Genomic DNA, 24,094 nt, shown 5'->3' on the forward strand with positions numbered 1-24,094 from the left:
CATAAAACACTTAAACAAGAAAAGATGAGTAATGTCTGGCAGCCCCATCTTTTAATACTGATATAGTAGATAATTAGTTCTCGGGACCTATTTAATTTAATTTAATTTGGATAACTTCAACTCTGCTTTCTCTGGAGATAGTCAGGCTGCAGGGGAAAGGGAAAAGGAGAGGGCACATCTCCTGTATGTTAACAGCTGTTCTTGGTAGAAGTTTGCAAATAAGTTACCTAACCAACCTTTTGACTGGGGAATCATTTGTGGTGTAAAAGAGGCAGAAAAAAGTTCGTGATATTTATAGCTAGATGCAAGTGCAAACTTATTCATCACCTTTACCCAAAAGACTGCACTGTAAACTAGATATCTATGCTTCATAGGAAGAAGCAATAGAAAGGATATCGGTACCATTTGCCTTCAGTAGCTGGGGATACACTAATGGCCCACGTATAACCTTCAGTTCTGGTGCCAGAATCCAGGACGGCCTTGCTTCCACCAGTGGTAGATTTCTTTAATTCAGACCAGTTATCATTCTGGGTAGATGCCACAGGCAATGCTTTATTAATATATAAATACAGCATAAGACCTCAATAGACTTGCTGCAGAAAATGAACATCGGCTCCTCACCTGGACTCTGTACTTTTAGTTGTGGTACTGATAGCGATAGCCTAGTTGTGGTGCACAAAAGGGGCTTGAATAGCACTGCTTTATTTCATTAAACCCTGATTTCTGCTAGTGTGAGAACATAGCTGCTTTACTCAAGCACATCAAGGAAACAGCAGCAGAAATTAGGAAGCAAGTGAAGGGGAACTAAAAGTTACGCTGTTGTACAAGGGTTTCAGGTGCCCAGAACATGTAAACTTCAGTTATATTTGGCCTACTAAACAACAAGGGAAAGTGTCTAGCTCTATTTAGCCTACACTTTCCCCTTGCCTTCCTCGAGATGTTGTATCAGATGTCCGTCCCACTGCAGAGAGATACTGAGCATAGTGTCCTCTATAGCCAGGCGAAAGATGGTCACCCGAGACTGCATACACCTAGCAACTGACATATGGAAGCCTGGGAGCAGGTTAAGAGATTGTGGTTAATGATCATCGAGCGTGGGTGGTGTGAGGCACTTGGGGAGATGAAGGGAAATGAATCGGGAAAGAGAAGAAATGCCCATAAAGGAGAAAGCTTGTCAATGGAGGAGAAATTGTTCGTGTACATTTACAGATGTTCTTCGTGCTCGACTAAATGCAGTGTCTTTTTCTTTGTTTAATCACTAAGAATGGTGAGGTTATGAAAGAAAATAACTTGCATTTATATAGCTCTGTTCATGTCCTCGGGACTCCCCAAAGTGATTCACAGCCAATGAATTACTTCTGAAATGTCACTAAATGTGGCAGTGGTTTTGCACATAGCAAGATCCCACTAACAACAGATGATTTAAATGGCCATAGTCTGATTTGGTGGTGTTGGTTGAGAGATTAATATTGGCCAGGCCACGGAGAACTCCCGGCTCTTCAAATAGTGTCCTAGGATCTTTTGCTTCCAACGGAACAGGCAGACAGGGTTTTGTTTTAACATCTCACCCGAAAGGCAAAACCTTTGCCAATGCAGCACTCCCTTAGTACAACACTGAACTATCAGCCTAGATCATGTGCTCATTTTGGAGAAATTAAATCCAAAATTCAATTGAAGATTTTATTCGCTGTTAGTTGCAAAAGTTTTACTTATGTGAACAAAAATATTTTGTCCTGCCATCTAAAACTTGTTGTAAAAGCAATGGTTTGAGTCAATGGCTGTGCTAAGCAGTTGTTCTTTCAGGTTCCATTTCAAGCATTTACTAGTTTCCGAGGTTAGGGAGGGAGGGCAGCTTGTGGGCTTAGGGCCTTGAACCCTGGCTATACAGTCCTCAGTGCCCAGATAACTCTGTCCTATTTGCTGGTTTGTCCTGTTTGAATTTTGTGGGCCTGGGAGTTTAGAAAAGGCTGTTATTACCACTGCATCCTCATTGATGGATAAATCCTAAATTTGAACACCAAGATCTGTTGGTAGCAGCAACTTCAGATGCATGTACATTAGTAAGATTGTTGACTTAAACTTTATAAGAATTAGGAGCAGGAGTAGGCCTTACGGCCCCTCGAGCCTGCTCTGCCATTCAATAAGGTCCCTTGCAGTCAGAATTGGGGGAATTTATAATGGGGAACAAAGAAATGGCAGACCAACTAAATACATATTTTGGTTCTGTCTTCACAAAGGAGGACACAAATAACCTCCCAGAGATGCCGGGGAACATAGGGTCTGATGAAAGGGTGGAACTGAAAGAAATCAGTATTTGTAGGGAAATGGTGTTAGGAAAATTGATGGGACTGAAGGCCGATAAATCCCCAGGGCCTGATAATCTACATCCCAGGGTACTTAAGGAAGTGGCCCTAGAAATAGTAGATGCATTGCTGGTCATCTTCCAGAACTCAACAGACTCTGGAACGGTACCCATGGATTGGCGGGTAGCTAATGTTACCCCACTATTCAAAAAAGGTGGTAGAGAAAAGGCGGGGAATTATAGACCGGTAAGCTTGACATCAGTAGTGGGGAAAATGCTAGAGTCCATTATAAAAGATGTAATAGCAGAGCACTTGGAAAGCAGTGACTGGATCGGACAAAGTCAACATGGATTTACAAAAGGTAAATCACAGATACCCCACAGTGCAGATAGAGGCCATTTCGGCCCATCGAGCCTGCACCGACACACATCCCACCCGATCCCCGTAAACCCCTACACCAACACATATCCCACCCTATCCCCGCGTATTTAATCCCCCTAACACTAAGGGTCAATTTTATCATAGCCAATCAACCTAACCCGCACATCTTTGGACTGTGGGAGGAAACCGGAGCACCCGGAGGAAACCCACGCAAACATGGGGAGAATGTGCAAACTCCACGCAGACAGTCACCCGAGGCCGGATTCGAACCCGGGTCCCTGGCGCTGAGGCAACAGTGCTAACCACTATGCCACCGTGCTTGACTAATCTACTGGAATTTTTTGAGGATGTAACTGGTAAAATAGATAAGGGAGAACCAGTGGATGTGGTGTATTTGGACTTTGAGAAGGCTTTCGATAAGGTCCCGCATAAGAGATTAGCGTGCAAAATTAAGGCACATGGGATTGGGGGCAAGGTATTGACTTGGATAGAGAACTGGTTGGCGGACAGAAAGCAAAGAGTTGGAATAAACGGGTCGTTTTCCGAGTGGCAGGCAGTGACTAGTGGGGTACCGCAAGGATCGGTCCTAGGACCCCAGCTGTTCACAATATATATTAATGATCTGGACGAGGGAATTGGATGTAATATCTCCAAATTTGCAGACGACACAAAGCTGGGTGGGAGGGTATGCTGTGAGGAGGATGTCGTGAAACTCCAGTACGATTTGGACAGGTTGGGTGATTGGGCAGAAACATGGCAAATGCACTATAATGTGGATAAATGTGAGGTTATCCACTTTGGTGGCAAAAACAGGAAGGCAGATTATTATTTGAATGGCAATAGATTGGGAGAAGGGGAAGTGCAAAGAGACCTGGGTGTTCTTGTGCACCAGTCGCTGAAGGTAAGCATGCAGGTGCAGCAGGCGGTTAAGAAGGCAAATGGTATGTTGGCCTTCGTAGCAAGAGGGTTCAAGTACAAGAACAAGGATGTCTTGCTGCAGTTGTACAGGGCCTTGGTGAGACCACACCTTGAGTATTGTGTGCAGTTTTGGTCACCTTACCTGAGAAAGGACGTTCTTGCCATGGAGTGCAGCGAAGATTCACCAGGCTGATACCTGGGATGGCAGGAATGACGTATGAGGAGAGATTGTGTCGATTGGGCTTATACTCACTGGAGTTTAGAAGATTGAGAGGGGATCTCATTGAAACCTATAAAATTCTGTCAGGCCTGGACAGACTAGATGCAGGAAGGATGTTTCTGATGGCCGGGGAGTCCAGAACCAGGGGTCATAGTCTAAGGATAAGGGGTAGGACATTTAGGACTGAAATGAGGAGGAATTTCTTCACCCAGAGAGTGGTGAACCTGTGGAATTCTCTGCCACAGAGGGCGGTGGAGGCCAATTCATTAAATATATTCAAGAAAGAGTTGGATATATTTCTTAAGGCTAAAGGGATCAAGGGATATGGGGAGAAGGCAGGGACAGGGTACTGAATTTGGATAATCAGTCATGATCTCATTGAATGGCGGAGCAGGCTCGAAGGGCCGAATGGCCTACTCCTGCTCCTATCTTCTATGTTTCTATGGCTGATCTTCGACCTCAACTCCACTTTCCTGCCCGATCTCCATATCCCTTGTTTCCCCATGAGTCCAAAAATCTATCTATCTCAGCCTTGAATATACTCAATGACTCAGCATCCACAGCTCTTTGGGGCAGAGAATTCCAAAGATTCACAACCCTCTGAGTGAAGAAATTCCTCTTCATCTCAGTGTTAAATAGCCGACCCCTTATCCTGAGACTGTGCCTCCTAGTCCCAGACTCTCCAACCAGGGGAAGCAACTCCTCAGTATTTACCCTGTCAATCCCCCTAATCTTGTATGTTGCAATGAGATCACCTCTCATTCTTCTAAACTCCAGAGAATATAGACTCAATCTCTCCTCATAGGACAACCCTCTCATCCTAGGGATCAATCTAATGAACCTTCGTTGCACCGCCTCTAAGGCAAGTATATCCTTCCTCAGATAAGTATATCCTTCCTTCGGTAAGGAGGCCAAAACTGTGCACAATACTCCAGGTGTGGTCTCACCAAAGCCCTGTACAGTTGTAGTAAGACTTCCTTACTCTTGTACTCCAACACCCTTGCAATAAAGGCCAACATGCCATTTGCCTTCAAAATTGCTTGCTGTACCTGCATGCTAACTCTGTGCTTCTTGCATGAGGACACCTAAATCTTCCTGAACACCAACATGTAATTGTTTTTCACCATTTAAAAAAAGATTCTGTTTTTCTATTCTTCCTACCAAAGTGAATAACCTCACATTTCCCCACATTATACTCCATCTGCTGCCTCATTGCCCACTCACTTAACCTGTCTATATCCCTTTGCAGGCTGTGTGTCCTCCTCACAGCTTACTTTCCCACCTAGCTTTGTATCATCAGCAAACTTGGATACATTGCACTCAGTCCCTTCATCCAAGTCGTTATTATAGGATGTAAATCGCTGAGGCCCAAGCACTGATGCTTGCGGCACCCCACTAGTTACAGCCTGCCAACCTGGGCTCCAAGGCGCTCTGGACCCCACAATTCCTTAGAGACCATGTCATGTCTTCACATTTTATTAAATCAATCTCTGAACTGTTTTTGTTGTGGAGGAACATCGTTCCTCATGCCCTTTTTGAAAAATTCGTAATAGAAATAATTGAAACCAATCACATGTTATTTGTTACCTGTTAGAAGCTATGTTTAATGGCAATTCTTTAATAGGTAAGTTATTTGAAGCTGCAGAAATAAGTAAGCAGATCAACTAGCGAGCTGCTTGATAGTGAGAGCCACAGAATGTTTTAGTCTTGGAAGTGAAAACTCGCTGTAAGTGCTTCATGTAACTCCAATATATTTTGCAGATTTTAAACCTACTTACAGATCAAGAACTGAAGGTTGTGATGCCATCATCGGGTATCATTCCTCGGACGTATGTACTGCAGCCTGGAATGGTGCTATTTCTGGGTGCCCTAGGTCGCATAGACTTTCTGAAGGTAAAAATCTAGAAATCTCTGGAACAACAACAACTTGCATTTATATAGCACCTTTAAAGTAGTAAAATGTCCCAAGGTGCTTCACAGGCGCATTATCAGACAAAATTTGACATAACTATTAAATAGAGACTCTAGGGGCCATATGGCCTACTCCTGCTCCTATTTCTTATACCAAATATGAAAGAAGAATATAATCAGCCCCAGTTTAATAATGTTCATGTTTTAAAGGATTTTTTTTTTAAATAATCATTTATAATTTCAAAGTAAAGTGTATTTTTGGTTAAGATGGTATTCAATTTAGAGGAGCTCAACCAATTTACTGATAAGCTAACTCGTCTATTGATGCGTGTTGCTATGTTATTACACACTATCCTTCACCTATCCACACTCCCACCCTCACATGAAGTTACAGGAAACTCTCGATTTACCAGCACCTAAAATAACCGGAAATCTCTGTTAACCGGCAAAATTCAGGAGTAGGTTCAGGTAAGTTTTACTTCATATTAGTGGCCGTTGCTGGATCTGTGGCTGTGTAACCGGGGTTCCTGCACTTGTTGCTAAGCAACAGGGAAGCCTGGATTTGTTGCTGTGTACGGAGCTCTCGTACCTTTTACTATACCTCTCTGTAATCCGGACTTTTTGATAAATCGGCATCACGCCTGTCCCATCGGTGACGGATAAAAAAGAGTTTCCTGTACTATTAAATTGTGTACTCTATAAAGAGTTTTTTAAAATCTGGATCTTGTGGATTAGCAGTGGGACACTAACATTAGATTAGATATCTGGTAAACTAAACAGCAACAATTTGCATTTATAGAGCCTCCTAATGTAAGAAAAAGTTTTGGGGCACTTCACAGAACAGGAGCCTTTGTGGGAGCTAGGTTTAAGAGAGGGGCTTAAACTAGTCCGAACTCAGTGAGGTTTGTGAGGTATTCACTGATGTGTAGATTTACAGTTATTGTTTTCTTTACCTTTATTTATAATACAGTAAGACCTGTCAACCCTCTGAGTGAAGAAATTCCTCCTCATCTCAGTCTTAAATGGCCGAACCCTTATCCTGAGACTATGGGCGCAATCTTGTCAGCCCTGGGGAGGCGGAACTGCCGGGAAAATGGCAGAATCTGGGGGTGGGTGCCCAACCCGCCTCTGTGCCATCTTTCCAGGAGGCAGGTAGCCATCCCGTGCCGGATCTCGTCTCCTTGGAGGCGAGACGGGATTAAAGCCTATTAACTGCCTGTTAACCGGTAGTCAACAGGCAGAAAATAAGATTATCCCCCTTTTGCCCTCAAGTGTGGGCTTCCAGAAGGCTCCGAAACCCGCCAGGTCAGCGAGGCGAGTAGTGGGTCTGCGGGGGCCAAAAGTGTGCTGTGAAGGTAAGTGATGGGTGCAAGAGTGGAGAGGTGAGTATCTGAGGTAAGTGCAAAGTGTTAGAAAAAGTGTACTTACCTTTGTTTCTTCCTGCAGGCTTCAGTCGGTGGGTATGCAGAGAGTCTCGCACCTCCGCGTTGGAGATGACAGATGGTTGTTGCATTGGAGAATGCAACAACCATCTTATTTCTGCAGAAGAAAGCTGTTCGATGAGGTCTTGAATTCAAAACCTTATCAAAGTACAGAGAATGTTACTGCTTGACAGCTTCACAGAGCTGTCAAACGATGACAATTCATATGTCAAAAATTGACATTCTCTGCAACAGGCTTTCCCTTAATTGGCCTGCTAAGCCCGCTGGGTGGGCTTAACAAGATCAATCAAGGGAAAATAGCGTGGGTTGGCCAGAAGTTGATGGAGGCGGGACTGAAACTCGACAAGTGGGAGTCCCGCCTCCAAAAGCTCCCATTGGCAAAATCACCCCCTATGCCCCCTAGTTGGAGCGCTAGGTATGTTATCTGCTTAAAGAGATTAATCATGGAAAATAAAATAGGGATTAAACAACTGCATTTGCAGGCTTTCTCTATTGAGATTTGTACTAATATTCCCCATGTTCAATATTTTCTCTGTTGGCCGACACAAATTGCACTTAGTTCTGACGATGGGCTGACACCTGAAATTCAACCCATCTGTTCTCTCCACAGTTACTGCCTGACCTGCTGAATGTGTCCAGCATTCTGTTTTTGTTTTAGATTTGAAGCATCTGCAGTTTTTGCTTTTTGTTAGCTTTTTTTTAAACATTGTTTTGAGACATTTTCATTGCATTTTGCAGGGAAAAAAGTCGGCCTGGTTTTCTGTTGTTGCTTCCAACCAGCTTCCAGTCCACATTACGAGCCTTGAAAACGCAGATTCAGTCTACCAGAAGCACGCTGGAAAAGCACTACTTGGGGTAGGCCATCATTCTGTATCAGAGTATAGGAAAAAATTGCAGAGTGTGTACTTTACTATAGACCAATGTCTGCTTTGTACTTGCAGTATATGAATGTGGCCAAAATGTCCTTCTGTAATTTGCCCATTGTTCTGATATGATTTTAGTTGTGTTGAAGACGAATTCAAGTAATAGTGTTGGACTGGACAAATGAAGCCATGAAAATATACACGCAGAAATAAATTTAAACCACTTCTAACTCCTATTTTTCCCCCAAAAGTATTCCATATTATAAATTTTATGAAGCATAAGGAAAGTGACAATTCAGACAAAAGTAATACAGAAACATTTCAACAAAGCACAGAAACATAGAAGATAGGAGCAGGAGTAGGCCATTCGGCCCTTCGAGCCTGCTCCGCCATTCAATGAGATCATGGCTGATCATCCAAATTCAGTACCCTGTCCCTGCCTTCTCCCCGTATCCCTTGATCCCTTTAGCCTCAAGAAATATATCCAACTCTTTCTTGAATATATTTAATGAACTGGCCTCCACCGCCCTCTGTGGCAGAGAATTCCACAGGTTCACCACTCTCTGGGTGAAGAAATTCCTCCTCATTTCAGCCTTTATCCTTAGACTATGACCCCTGGTTCTGGACTCCCCGGCCATCAGAAACATCCTTTCTGCATCTAGTCTGTCCAGACCTGACAGAATTTTATAGGTTTCGATGAGATCCCCTCTCAATCTTCTAAACTCCAGTGAGTATAAGCCCAATCGACACAATCTCTCCTCATACGTCATTCCTGCCATCCCAGGTATCAGCCTGGTGAATCTTCGCTGCACTCCATGGCAAGAATGTCCTTCCTCAGGTAAGGTGACCAAAACTGCACACAATACTCAAGGTGCGGTCTCACCAAGGCCCTGTACAACTGTAGCAAGACATCCTTGTTCCTGTACTCGAACCCTCTTGCTACGAAGGCCAACATACCATTTGCCTTCTTAACCGCCTGCTGCACCTGCATGCTTACCTTCAGCGACTGGTGCACAAGGACACCCAGGTCTCTTTGCACTTCCCCTTCTCCCAATCTATTGCCATTCAAATAATAATCTGCCTTCCTGTTTTTGCCACCAAAGTGGATAACCTCACATTTATCCACATTATAGTGCATTTGCCATGTTTCTGCCCAATCACCCAACCTGTCCAAATCGTACTGGAGTTTCACGACATCCTCCTCACAGCTTACCCTCCCACCCAGCTTTGTGTCGTCTGCAAATTTGGAGATATTACATCCAATTCCCTCGTCCAGATCATTAATATATATTGTGAACAGCTCTTTTTGTAAGGTATGCTTCCGAGTGGGTTTTCAATTGTGATTTTATTACATTTGGATGTCAGGTGAGCCATATTCCTGTTCCTTATCAGTGGTATCTGAAATAATTATAATCAGTGCCTTTTTTTCCTACTTTTCTCTCTCCTGATGGCTTTGACTTAATGCTGGGATACAATTCCACGAGTGCATCCTGCTACCTCACTATTCATGCATGAAACTTGTCCATCCGTGTTGGCAGGCTGTTGTACTGACATGAGAAGGGGGAAGAGGAGACTTCTAGTCGGGCACGCACTTGCATTTACAGCAGAGATCAGTGGATAGTGATCTGGTACAGGAACCCTGGCTGTGTTTCTTCCTCCCCGCCCCTTTCTTGCACTCCCTTCCTGAACCCAGAATTTTGAGGCAATTTGTAGCACCCCTACTACTGCTACGGATGAGCTAAGCTAAATTGGCATAAACTGAGGATCGAGCCAAAGGCCTTCCTGTTTTTTATTACTCATCTGCTTGCTGTTTAAGTGCACTGTGCCATCAGAATAATAGAACCAGTGGTCTTGAGAAACTCACTGCTCTAGATAAAGTGACCAGCATGCGGATAATGTAAGAGTTGTGTCGGAACACTAAGCAGTCTTCATTTCAAATTACATCAGCTCTGTTTCATTAATAAATTGCCTTTGCAGCCTAGGTGTGAAACCCAAGGTAAAGTTTTCTTGGGGGAAATTGAGTGGCAATCAGACAAAGTGCATGAAGGACTCTGATAAATTACGTAGAATTCTCTTAACACATATTCTATAACCAGAATTTGTTTCCAATTCTACCACTGCAGATCATTAGGGTTGCGCTGTTAGAGAAAGAACTTTCATTTATATAGTGTTTTTCATGTCCCCAGGATATCCCAAACTGCTTCACAGCCAATGAAGTACTTTTGAAGTGTAGTCGCTGTTATGTGGTCAAATGCTGCAGCAATCTGCGCAAGGTCTCACAAACAGCAGTGAGAATAAGTGACCGGTTTATCTGTTTTGGCTGTGTTAATTGAGGAATAAGTGCTATCTGGGGCACCAGAAGAACTCTTCTGCTACTCAAATAGTGCATGGGATCTTTTACATCCACCTGAACAGTGTCTGTCAGCCGTGGCTCAGTGGGTAGCACTCTCACCTAGTTGTAGGTTCAAGACCCATTCCAGTGACTTGAGCACAAAAATCTAGGCTGACACTCCAGTGCAGTACTGAGGGAGTGCTGCACTGTCGGAGGTGCCGTCATTCGGATGAAACCGAGGCCCCGTCTACCCTCCCAGGAGGATGTAAAAAATCCTATGACACTATTTTGAAGAAGAGCAGGGGAGTTATCCCCAGTGACCAATGATAAAACAGATTATCCAGTCATTAGCGCAGTGCTGTTTGCGGGAGCTTGCTGTGCGCAAATTGGCTGCCACGTCTCCTACATTACAACAGTGACCACACTTCAGAAAGTACTTCATTGGCTGTAAAGTGCTTTGGGACATCCAGTGGTCGTGAAAGTAGATATATAAATGTTAAGTCTTTCTTTCTTTCTATGAACACACAGAAGGGGCTTTGGTTTAACATCTCATCTGAAAGACAGCGATAAGAGGAAATGGGAAGACTGGTATTGATGTGTCTTGTCATTTGACATTGATGATGCAGTTGTGTGCCTAGTGGGTATGTGATGGTAACTTCTGTGTCATGTGGACATTACAGTAATTCTGGAAGAAAAATCAAAAATGAATGTTCCAAAATTCGATAGACTCTGGAACAGTTCCCATCGATTGGAGGGTAGCTAATGTTACCCCACTATTCAAAAAGGTGGTAGAGAGAAAACGGGGAATTATAGACCGGTAAGCCTGACATCGGAAGTGGGGAAAATGCTAGAATCCATTATAAAAGATGTAATAGCAGAGCACTTGGAAAACACTGACAGGATCAGACAAAGTCAACATGGATTTACAAAAGGTAAATCGTGCTTGACTAATCTAATGGAATTTTTTGAGGATGTAACTGGTAGAATAGATAAGGGAGAACCAGTGGATGTGGTGTATTTGAACTTTCAGAAGGCTTTCGATAAGGTCCCGCATAAGAGATTAGCGTGTAAAGTTAAAGCACATGGGATTGGGGGTAAGGTACTGACTTGGATAGAGAACTGGTTGGCAGACAGGAAGCAAAGAGTTGGAATAAACGGCTCTTTTTCCGAGTGGCAGGCAGTGACTAGTGGGGTACCGCAGGGACCGGTCCTAGGACCCCAGCTATTCACAATATATATAAATGATGTAGACGAGGGAACTGTATGTAATATCTCCAAGTTTGCAGACGACACAAAGCTGGGTGGGCGTGTGTGCTGTGAGGAGGATGCAGGGACCGGGTACTGAATTTGGATGATCAGCCATGATCTCATTGAATGGCGGAGCAGGCTCGAGGGGCCAAATGGCCTACTCCTGCTCCTATCTTCTATGTTTCTATGTAAATAATGTCATTAACTTTCTATATTCAACAATACATCTTGCCTTATGGAATAGATGTGACTTGAGGGAAAGGAGTAGGGCAGACAAGTGGATAATCTGAGAGCGGCCTTGCTGATCTGCATTGAATTTGTCTTTTGGTTTTTCAGTAGCAACCTGTCGAGTTAAGTGGTTAGGTTAGTGAGTACAAGAAGTGATTTCAGGTCTCTGTCAAAGTGCTAAAAACACAGCAGATCAACATTTATGAAGAGAACAGACAAGCTAACATTTTGCATGTAAGCACTTCTTCAAAACTACTTTTATAAGGCGAGTAGACATATTTATACAATCATATATAATTAACCAAGGAAGAGAGAAGCCTGGGGGAATGCTAGTAACATAGAAGATAGGAGCAGGAGTAGGCCATTCGGCCCCTTGAGCCTGCTCCGCCATTTAATGAGATCATGGCTGATATCCAAATTCAGTACCCTGTCCCTGCCTTCTCTCCATATCCCTTGATCCCTTTAGCCTTAAGAAATATATCTAACTCCTTCTTGAATATATTTAATGAATTGGCCTCTACTGCCTTCTGTGGTAGAGAATTCCACAGGTTCACCACTCTCTGGGTGAAAAAAATCCTCCTCATCTCAGTCCTAAAAGGCCTACCCCTTATCCTTAGACTGTGACCCCTGGTTCTGGACTCCCGGACCATCGGGAACATCCTTCCTGCATCTAGTCCTGTTAGAATTTTATAAGCTTCAATGAGATCCCCTCTCATTCTTCTAAACTCCAGCGAGTATAAGACCATTCGACCCAACCTCTCCTCATATGTCATTCCTGCCATCCCAGGTATCAGTCTGGTGAATCTTCGCTGCACTCCCTCCATGGCAAGAACATCCTTCCTTAGATAAGGCGACCAAAACTGCACACAATACTCAAGATGTGGTCTCACCAAGACCCTGTAGAACTGCAGCAAGACATCCTTGTTCCTGTACTCGAACCCTCTCGCTACGAAGGCCAACATACCATTTGCCTTCTTAACCGCCTGCTGCACCTGCATGCTTACCTTCAGCGACTGGTGCACAAGGACACCCAGGTCTAGTTGCACTTCCCCTTCTCCCAATCTATTGCCATTCAGATAATAATCTGCCTTCCTGTTTTTGACACCAAAGTGGATAACCTCGCATTTATCCACATTATATTGCATCTGCCATGCTTCTGCCCAATCACCCAACCTGTCCAAATCATACTGGAGTTTCTCGGCATCCTCCTCGCAGCACACACGCCCACCCAGCTTTGTGTCGTCTGCAAACTTGGAGATATTACATCTAGTTCCCTCGTCTAGATCATTAATATATAATGTGAAAAGCTGGGGTCCTAGGACCGATCCCTGCGGTGCCCCACTGGTCACTGCCTGCCACTCGGAGAAAGACCCGTTTATTCCAACTCTTTGCTTTCTGTCTGCCAACCAGTTCTCTATCCAAGTTAATACCTTGCCCCCAATCCCATGTGCCTTAACTTTACACGCTAACCTCTTATGCGGGACCTTATCGAATGCCTTCTGAAAATCCAAATACACCACATCCACTGGTTCTCCCTTATCTATTTTACCAGTTACATCCTCAAAAAATTCCAGTAGATTGGTCAAGCACAATTTACCTTTTGTAAATCCACATTGACTTTGTCCGATCCTGTCACTGTTTTCCAAGTGCTCTGCTATTACATCCTTTATAATAGACTCTAGCATTTTCCCCACTACCGATGTCAGGCTTACCGGTCTATGATTCCCCGTTTTCTCTCTACCACCTTTTTTGAATAGTGGGGTAACATTAGCTACCCTCCAATCCATGGGTACTGTTCCAGAGTCTATTGAATTCTGGAAGATGACCAGCAATGCATCTACTATTTCTAGGGCCACTTCCTTAAGTACCCTGGGATGTAGATTATCAGGCCCTGGGGATTTATCGGCCTTCAATCCCGTCAATTTCCCTAACACCGTTTCCTTACAAATACTGATTTCTTTCAGTTCCTCCCTCTCATTAGACCCTATGTTCCCTGACATCTCTGGGAGGTTATTTGTGTCCTCCTTTCTGAAAATGAGATAGAAAACCTGGGAGTCAGATAGGAAATTAAAACTGCTTTGAAAATGCGGATATAGCTAAAGTTTGAAGTTACTGAAATCATTGATCAGGCCAGGGGTGGCAGTGTGCCTAGGAGAAAGATAAGGTACTGTTCTTGAAGCTTCATTGGAACAGTGTATGAGGCCATTGGATTAGTGTGGAAATGGGCAGATTAATTGGCAAGCCACTGAGAGCTCATGGTCGCACTTGCAGACAGAACGGCGTTGTCTAGCAAAATGATCACCTAATCATGATCCCACCACCAAACACGTCATCTGCAGCCCTCTTCATTTTCCAGAGCAATCTCCAGCTCCCCTTCCTTGTCACCCTCCCATGTATAGGAGGCTGTACTGTGAGGAGCAAATACAGTGTGCTCGGTAGGAAGAAGTACATGATGCCTCACATGGAAGGAGCATTTGAGATGCTGGACAGTGATGTGGGAAGAGATTAATGGCCAGGCGTTGTATCTCCTGCATTCACATGGGAAGATGACAAGGAAGGGGAGCTGGAGGTTCCTCTGGAAAATGAAGAGGGCCGCAGATGATGTGTTTGGTGATGGGATCATGATTGATGTAGATGAATGTGGAGGCTGAAGGACACGGTCACATTGAGAGAGGACGTGATGGGTCAGGGAAAAAGCACAGGAAATGGGACAGACCAGTCCAGGGTCGTCTGGACCACAGTGGAGGGGAGTAATTAGCTGAAGATAAATTACATTTCAGAAGCTCTGGCATCATAGAATCGTTACAGCACAGAAGGAGGCCATATGGCGCGTCAAGCCCGTGCCGGCTATAAAAACATAAGACGTAGGAGCAGGAGTAGGCCATTTGGCCCCTCGAGCCTGCTCCGCCATTCAGTCAGATCATGGCTGATCTTCTACCTCAACTCCACTTTCCTCCACTATCACCATATCTGTTGATTCCCTTAATATCCAAAAATCTATTGATCTCTGTCTTGAATATACTCAACGACTGAGCCTCCACAGCCCTCTGGGGTAGAGAATTCCAAAGATTCACCACCCTCTGGGTGAAGAAATTTCTCCTCATAACATAAGACGGAGGAGCAGGAGTAGGTCATTTGGTCCCTCGAGCCTGCTCCGCCATTCAATAAGATCGTGGCTGATCTGATCTTGGCCTCAACTCCACTTCCTTGCCCACTCCCCATAACCCTTGACTCCCTTACCTTTCAAAAATCTGTCTATCTCCACCTCAATATAGTCCTAAATGGCCGACCCCTTGTTCTGAGACTGTGACCCCTGGTTCTAGACTCCCCAGCCAGGGGAAACATCCTCCCTGCATCTACCCTGTAAGAATATTGTATGTTACAATGAGATCACACCTCATTCTTCTAAACTCCAGAGAATATAGACCTAGTCTACTCAATCTCTCCTCATAGAACAATTCCCCCCCCCCCCATCCCAGGAATCATTCTGGTGAACCTTCGTTGCACTCCCTCTATGACAAGTATATCCTTCCTTGGGTAAGGAAACTAAAACTGTACACAATACTCCAGGTGTGGTCTCACCAGGGCCCGATATAATTGCAGTAAGACGTCTTTACTCTTCTACTCAAATCCTCTTGTAATAAAGGCCAACTTACCATTTACTTTCCTAATTGCTTGCTGTACCTGCATGTTAACTTTCAGTGATTCGTGTACAAAGACACCCAGGCCTCCCTGAACACCAACATTTCCAAATCTCTCACCATTTAAAAAAATACTCTGCTTTTCTGTTTTTCCTACCAAAATGGATAACTTCACATTTCTCCACATTATATTCCATTTGCCAAGTTCTTGCCCACTCACTTAGCCTGTCTATATCCCCTTGAAGCCTCTTTGCATCCTCCTCACAACTTACATTCCCACTGAGCTTTGTATCATCAGCAAACTTGGATATATTACATTTGGTCCCCTCATCCAAATCATTGATGTAGATTGTGAATAGCTGAGACCGAAGCACTGATCCTTGCAGTACCCCACTAGTTACAGCCTGCCAACCCGAAAATGACCCGTTTATTCTGTCTGTTTTCTGTCCGTTAACCAATCCTCAATCCATGCTAGTATATTACCCCCAATCCCATGAGCCCTAATTTTCTTTAATAGCCTCTTGTGTGGCACCTTATCGAATGCCTTCTTAAAATCCAAATACACCACATCCACTGGTTCCCCCTTATCTGTTCTGCTAGTTACAACCTCAAGAGCACTTCAGCTAGTCCCACTCCCCCGCCCTTTCCCCGTAGCCCTGCAAAAAAATTTCCTTCAGGTACTTATCCAATTCCCTTTTGAAAGCCGTAATTGAATCTGCCTCCACCACCCTCTCAGGCAGTGAATTCCAGATCCTAACCACTCGCTGCATAAAAAAGTTTTTCCTCGTGTCGCCTTTGGTTCTTCTGACAATCACCTTAAATCTGTGTCCTCTGTTTCTCGACCCTTCTACCAATAGCAACAGTTTCTCTCTATCTACTCTGTTTAGATCCCTCATGATTTTGAACACCTCTATCAAATCTCCTCTCAACCTTCTCTGCTATAAGGAGAACAACCCCAGCTTCTCCAGTCTATCCACAAAGCTGAAGTCCCTCATCCCTGGAACCATTCTTGTAAATCTTTTCTGCACCCTCTCCAAGGCCTTCACATCCTTCGTAAAGTGTGGTGCCCAGAATTGGACACAATACTCCAGTTGAGGCCAAACCAATGTTTTATAAAGGTTGTTCATAACTTCCTTGCTTTTGTACTCTATGCCTCTGTTTATGAAGCCCAGGATCCCGTATGCTATTTTAACCACTTCCTCAACCTGCCCTGCCACCTTCAACGATTTGTGCACATATACCCCCAGGTCTCTGTTCATGCACCCCCTTTAGAATTGTACCCTTTAGTTTATGTTGCCTCACCTCATTCTTCCTACCAAAATGTATTACTTCACACTTTACTGCATTAAATTTCTTCTGCCATGTGTCCGCACATTCCACCAGCTTGTCTGTCGTCTTGAAGTCTATCACTATCCTCCTCACTGTTCACTATACTTCCAAGTTTTGTCATCTGCAAATTTTGAAATTGTGCCCTGTACACCCAAGTCTACATCATTAATATATATCAAGAAAAGCAGTGGTCCTAGTACCGACCCCTGGGGAACACCACTGTATACCTTCCTCCAGTCCGAAAAACAACCATTCACCAATACTCTGTTTCCTGTCACTTAGCCAATTTCGTATCCATGCTGCCACTGCCCCTTTTATTCCATGGGCTTCAACTTTGCTGGCAAGCCTATTATGTGGCACTTTATCAAACGCCTTTTGGAAGTCCATGTACACCACGTCAACACTAGCATCTAACCGACAATGTGGAAAACTGCCCAGGTATGTCCTGTCCACAAAAAGCAGGACAAATCCAACCCGGCCAATTACCGCCCCATCAGTCTACTCTCAATCATCAGCAAGCGTCACTTAATCACCAATAACCTGTTCACTGAGGCCCAGTTTGGGTTCTGCCAAGACCACTCGGCTCCCGACCTCATTACAGCCTTGGTCCAAACATGGACAAAGGAGCTGAATTCCAGAGGTGAGGTGAGAGTGACTGTCCTTGACATCAATGCAGCATTTGACCAAGTGTGGCATCAGGGAGCCCTAGTAAAACTGAAGTCAATGGGAATCGGGGGGGGGGGAAAACACTCCACTGGCTGGAGTCATACCTAGCACAAAGGAAGATGGTTGTGGTGGTTGAAGGTCAATCATCACAGCCCCAGGACATTGCTGCAGGAGTTCCTCAGGGCAGTGTCCTAGGCCCAACCATCTTCAGCTGCTTCATCAATGACTTTCCCTCCAACATAAGGTCAGAAATGGGGATGTTCAATGATGACTGCACAGTGTTCAGTGCCATTCACAACTCCTCAGATAATGAAGCAGTCTATGCCCGCATGCAACAAGACCTGGACGACGTTCAGGCCTGGGCTTATAAGTGGCAAGTAACATTCGCGCCACACAAGTGCCAGGCAACAACAAGCGAGAGTCTAACCACCTCCCCTTGACATTCAGTGGTATTACCATCGCCGAATCCCCCATCAACATTCTGGATGTCACCATTGAGCAGAAACTTAACTGGACCAGCCACATAAATACTGTGGCAACGAGAGCAGGTCAGAGGCTAGGTATTCTGCGGCAAGTGTCTCACCTCCTGACTCCCCAAAGCCTTTCCACCATCTACAAGGCACAAGTAAGGAGTGTGATGGAATACTCTCCACTTGCCTGGATGAGTGTAGCTCGACACCATCCAGGACAAAGCAGCCCACTTGATTGGCACCCCATCCACCACCTTAAACATTCACTCCCTCCACCACTGGCGTACCGTGGCTGCAGTGTGTACCATCTACAAGATGTACTGCAGCAACTCGCCAAGGCTTCTTCGGCAGCACCTCCCAAACCCGCAACCTCTTCCACCTAGAAGGACAAGTGCAGCAGGCGCTTGGGAACACCACCACCTCCAAGTCACCATCCTGACTTAGAAGTATATCGCCGTTCCTTCATCGTCGCTGGGTCAAAATTCTTGAACTCCCTACCTAACAGCTCTGTGGGAGTACCTTCACCACACAGAATGCAGCGGTTCAAGGCGGCTCACCACCATCTTCTCGAGGGCAATTAGGGATGGGCAATAAATGCTGGCCTTGCTAGCGACGCCCACATCCCATAAACGAATAAAAAAAAAAAACAACCTCCTCTTTCACTGACTGGCTGCATCATCTTCCTTGGTAAAGACAGATGCAAAGTAATCATTTAGTACCTCAGCCATGCCCTCTGCTTCCATGCGTAGGTCTCCGTTTTGGTCCCTGATCAGTCCCACCCCTCCTCTTCTCTTACTACCCGTTTACTATTTATATGCCTATAGAAGACTTTTGGATTCCCTTTGATGTGAGTGCCAATCTATTTTCATACTCTCTCTTTGCCCTTTTTTCCTTTTTCACTTCCCCTCCGAACTTTCTATATTCAGCCTGGTTCTCGCTTGTATTCTCAACCTGACATCTGTCATACGCCCCCTTTTTCTGCTTCATCTTACTCTCTTATCTCTTTTGTTATCCAGGGAGCTCTGGCTTTGGTTGCCTGACCTTTCCCCCTTGTGGGAATGTACCTCGACTGTACCCGAACCATCTCTTTTTGAAAGGCAGCCCATTGTTCGATTATCGTTTTGCCTCCCAATCTTTGATTCCAGTTTACCTGGGCCAGATCCATTCTCAACCTACTGAAATTGGCTTTCCTCCAATTAAGTATTTTTACTCAAGATTGCTCCCTGTCCTTTTAATAATAATTCAACTTTATTGTCATTGTACAATTACATGGACAACGAAATGTGATCTTGCAAGCTCCCATGAGTCCAGTACAAATAACATTAACATTAAACGTAAATAGCACCGTCCTGGGAGAAGCAAAGCCGCTGCGTCTGTGCGCGCCGCCATTCCATTTCCACCATTCCTCCTGTCCGACAATCTTCAGCCCAACGCCCGGGCCTGCTCACCAGCCGCCCCTCCCGGGGCTCCTTCTGTGACCTTCTTACCAACCGCCCCTCCTCAGGGCTCCTTCCGTGACCTTCTGCACCTGGTCTTCCCTGATGGTCACCCCTCCAGGTACTAACCAGGCCTGGCTCTGCTTAGCTTCCAAGCCTTGCCAGTGACCCTGTCCCTAGTCTAAACCTTATACTGTGATCACTTTCCCTAAATGTTCCCCTACTGCCACTTGCTCTACTTGACCCACCTCATTCCCCAGAACCAGATCCAACAATGCCTCCTTTCTCATTGGGCCAGAAATGTACTGATCAAGAAAGTTCTCCTGAACACACTTCAGAAATTCTTGCCCCCCCTCTGCCCTTTACACTATTACTACCCCAGTCTATATTAGGATAGTTGAAGTCCCCCATTATCACTACTCTATAGTTCTTGCACTTCTCTATAATTTCCCTGCAAATGTGCTCCTCTATATCCTTCCCACTAGTTGGCAGCCTATAGAATACATCTAGTAGTGTAATGGCACCTCTATTGTTTCTCAACTCTAACCAAATAGATTCTGTCCTTGACCCCCTCCAGGCCATCCTCTCTCCAGCACTGTAATATTCTCCTGAATCAGTCTGGTGCAGAAGGTAAATTCATCAGGACTGGTTCAACAAACAGGAACTGGGAGAAAGGGATGGGGTCATTAAGGGACTCATTTGGAAGAAGGGATAGTGTCATTACAGACGCAGCATGAGAAGTTGTCCTTTTGCACCATAGGACTTGTAAAGAGTGGAAAGCACTCCACCGATACCAAACCAGCTTTCCATGTGACTGATTCACAAAACCTGCATGCTATCAAGGATGCTGAAGTGCTTTCAAACTCTTCTGACCTGTCGTGTCCATATTTCTGCTAGGTTCCTATTGGCGGAGAAGAGAGGATGAAAGATTTTCCTCCCCTGGTATCTCAGGACATTGAGTTGGACGGAATTGGTACCCTTGAGGCTGTAGCTGACATCAAGCTCTCCTCAGCAGGTATTATAATTTTTTGATATGTTTAAGACAACACGATCTAGAAATGAATGCATAGCTAGGCTTAGCAAATTAATTCTATTGTAATATGAGAGGCCCATAAATATATTTTCTAACATTTGTATAATAGGGCTTGTATATATAGATCCAAAGCAGAAACAAAAACAAATTAAGTGTTCTACTCCCATCAGCCAAATAAAGATTCCACAGAAAAACTGAAATTTCTTTATTCATGACCCAGCTGAATATGTATCTGTACAGATAATGTAAACTAAACCCATAAAATTTGTTGCATCACTGCAAATAAATATTAACTTGCCTGTAATATCAGCCAGTGTATGTTAGAAATGCCTCGCGGCCCATCACAGGCCCAGCCCCTGCTTCTGGAGCTTGAGTGTTGCAGCATTTCCCATGCCCTGAGTGTCAAATATGTAGCAGACTCCAAGTTCACCCGTGTCACTCTGTGCACGTCACACTAGATGACATCGCTGTCCTGGTGACAGTTTCAAGAATGCAGCTCAATTTAATACACCACTGGACAGAGGGTAGAGCTTACAGATGGCAGCTACTCTGAATAGCTAGTCTAGCTCAGCCATAGATAAACTCTGATGTTTTAAATACACAAATCCGTTTTCTTATATAGCCTGATGGAAATCGGATTCATATTTTCTCAATCTGCTTTTACAGTTCACTGTAAGCCCCTACCTCTTGAGGTCTAGCGGTTTTAATTTTAGCATGTGTTATTTGCTCTCCATCCCTGCTACCATACTTTGCTCACTGTCCCAGAATGGAACCCACGCTAAACATCACAAGAACCCTATGGGGACCAGTGAGCAACAACACTGAGCATATTCAGATCTACAGCAGCAGCGGTACAAGTATTTTAGACGTGTGCTGCATATTCAGTTAACTTCAGGGTATATTTACATGCAAAATATGAATATTGCTCAGAATTTAGCTTGTTTAAAGCCGCAGTGCTTTGAAAGAGTTGTAATGTTTAAAAAATCAATCTCTAGTGTTGTCCAAGGTCAGGTAAAGTGCAGATCTCTGTTGCCAAATGGCATCCTGTTATAAAAACCCACACTGTGGGTGCAGAGTGGCTCTTACTAACATTTACAGTGTCAACATTTGACTTTAGGCATCACTACAGCTATTTATAGCGTGAATCTCTAGATTTATGCCTGGCAGTGTAACTAATAGTGCCGTTTGGTTGGGGGTGGGGGGGGGGGAAGTCCTGATGTTAGCAACATACCCTTACCAGATGAAGAGAAAAAGAGTGGGTTCAGTTATTCTAAGCCTCTGCCACATTTACTATTGACTGATTTCAGAGCTACATTGGCGGAACCCTAGGACTAGGTCATCTGTTCTTTTGATGTGGCATTTAGACGCGGGGGGATTGGGGGCCCTGAGTAAATCTATCTTTGTAATATTCCTTATGGGTCGATTCATGTCCTCAAGTCTGCCCGCTCTGAGCTGAGAGAAACATTGGATTGGAGAACTTGGAACGTTGAGAAATTGAAGACTTCTGTACCTCCTGCCCCACTTTTGAGTTGTGAGTGGGCAGATTGAAACAACTGGTCAGATGTTATGGGGCTATTTCAGCAGTATATATTAGGTTCAAATGCTTTTAAACATGCATGGAAAAATAAGTGTGTTTAAAGCTAATTGTAAATTCTAGTCAGCTATACTGAACAATGAGTTCAGTAACTTTGAACAGTAAGGCACTCTGGTGCTTTGCAGAACTCTTGCAACAAATGTCTAATCTTTTGTGGTTACCTTTTTTCAGGCTGGGTTGCAGTGACCGCTCATTCAGAGGATAAAGTTCAGCTTCGGGCCTATACTCCTGCAGGAATCGGCTTAATGATTGAGAAGCCACCTCTTCTACCATTCATTGTCAGTGTTAAAGGGAAACGAATAAGAAAATCCCCAGCCTATAAACTTAAAAAGCCATTACCCGTTGTGCAAAACCTGCGATCAGTCCCTGCATCCAAAACATAGACAGCTAGAAGAAAGAAATGATGCGAGGTATTTATAAAAGTGACCATCACAGGGTTCGGAATTAAATATACACCCAAAAACTGAGCTGTTCTTTGATAACTCCCGTTGTGTAAGTTACTTTGTTGTGCTGTGATTTTTCAAGAAAGCTGACTGCTTATGAGCTGACTGACAAGTTATTAAGTTAATTTTCCTAATGCAGGATTTACTGATTTCCAGGAGGGATTTTAAGTGGAATCATACCTGAAAGCAGAAGAGTTTTATTTTTCTGAGTTGTACAATCTGGCAGAATTGAGAATAAATGAATGCACAAAATCATGACCTGTTCATCTAAAACTGATGAATGGGGTTAAACAGTGCTCTTCACAAATACTTAAACTTAGTGGCCTAGAAATTCAGTGCCCTTAGCGCCGATTTTGCGGCGCTAGAGGGCCTAGCGCTGCAATTGGCGCCGGCGCCTAAATTGCCTGGGGCCCTTCCGCCGCGGTAGACCGGTAGCGCTGTGCCGGCACCGATGACGTCATCGGTGTGCGCAGCGTCCCGGTTGCCATGCCGACGGGCCCCAGCGCCGAAATTCAGTTGCGGCCGCCTCGCCCGTGGCAGCCGCAACTAAGACTCTGGCAACAGAGTCCAACATGTTTTTGCGCCGGCGCATTAAAGGCCCCGCGGCGGCCGGCCGCTTTCCCGCCGGCCGCCTGGCCGCAGCTCCCTCCCCGGACTTCCCCCCCCCCCCCCCCCCCCCCCGGAACAGAAGCAAGCCCGGCACTTGTCCGAGGTGCCGGGCTCATTTTTAAAAAGATTTTCGCGGGCCGCGGCCGGGTGCAGGCAGCTCCTCCTTAAGGGAAGGAGGAGGCCTGCACTTCCCGAACCTGCCGCACCGCAGCGGGCGCCGCAGCGCCGAAATTCAGCGCGTTGCGCCAGTTTTCAGGCGCAAACAGCTCTCAGCAGCGCCGGCAGCCGTTTGGGCGCAGAACTATTGAATTTTGGGCCCGACCAGCGCGACTTAGCTCCGGCACTAACTTCCGGCGCTAAAGCCCTGGCTGCGCCAGAACTCAATTTCTAGGCCAGTGAGTATTATCCCCACATGCATATGTGTAAAACAAAAAATACTGTTCTCCATTTTGTTTGTTTTTTCCTGTTCACTTAACAGGACAATTAATTCCTTGGCAAATTCATTTGTAATTCTAAGAGCTGAGGTCAAGATAAGTCACGGCAAGAGGACTTTCTTACTTTGATTTTTCTCTCATACCTTAATGGGAAAGTGCAGAAAATTGTTTGTAATATTTATATGGTTAAAACTGTTTAACTAGCAGGCAGCTTTCCAATCGTTTTTGCACTTCATTCATTTCTATTTGTGTGTGTACCCTGTATTGACATGTAGTATTTGTAAAGTGTGTACATAATGATAATTGTACCCTGAGGCTGCAGTGACTTTTACTGCAAGTAAAGCTGATGATTTTCTTGTGTTGCCTGTGTTTCTGTTCAATTACTGGTGTTGACTCAAACAACAGTTGCTTGTCATACCTTATGAACTGTGAACTATTGTCATTGACGTGCTTAACCTTTGCTCACCACTTTCCTTAATGCCACAGCTGAGAGTGGCAACTTTCCATGTGGGGAATGGTGGTCATGTCCCATATCTTCGCATTTTGTGGCATGCATAGAATCATAGAATGATACAGCACAGAAGGAAGCTATT

At 44.7% G+C, this 24,094-nt stretch overlaps 1 protein-coding gene across 1 annotated transcript in view; it reads left to right on the plus strand.

Annotated features, from left to right (window-relative positions):
- The window catches only part of noa1 (nitric oxide associated 1), a 36,300-nt gene extending 12,439 nt beyond the window's left edge, over positions 1-23,861 (plus strand). The window contains exons 4-7 of the mRNA XM_085983047.1: positions 5,584-5,715; positions 7,914-8,030; positions 20,286-20,403; positions 22,187-23,861. Coding sequence (XP_085839173.1) covers positions 5,584-5,715; positions 7,914-8,030; positions 20,286-20,403; positions 22,187-22,398 — 579 coding nt within the window. The 3' untranslated portion in view covers positions 22,399-23,861. The remainder of the gene's footprint in view (positions 1-5,583; positions 5,716-7,913; positions 8,031-20,285; positions 20,404-22,186) is intronic.
- The last annotated feature ends 233 nt before the right edge of the window (positions 23,862-24,094 follow it).

Source organism: Somniosus microcephalus, chromosome 1 (genome assembly GCF_052327205.1).
Source record: "Somniosus microcephalus isolate GS21.2 chromosome 1, FLI_Smic_1.0, whole genome shotgun sequence".
NCBI lineage: Eukaryota > Metazoa > Chordata > Chondrichthyes > Squaliformes > Somniosidae > Somniosus > Somniosus microcephalus.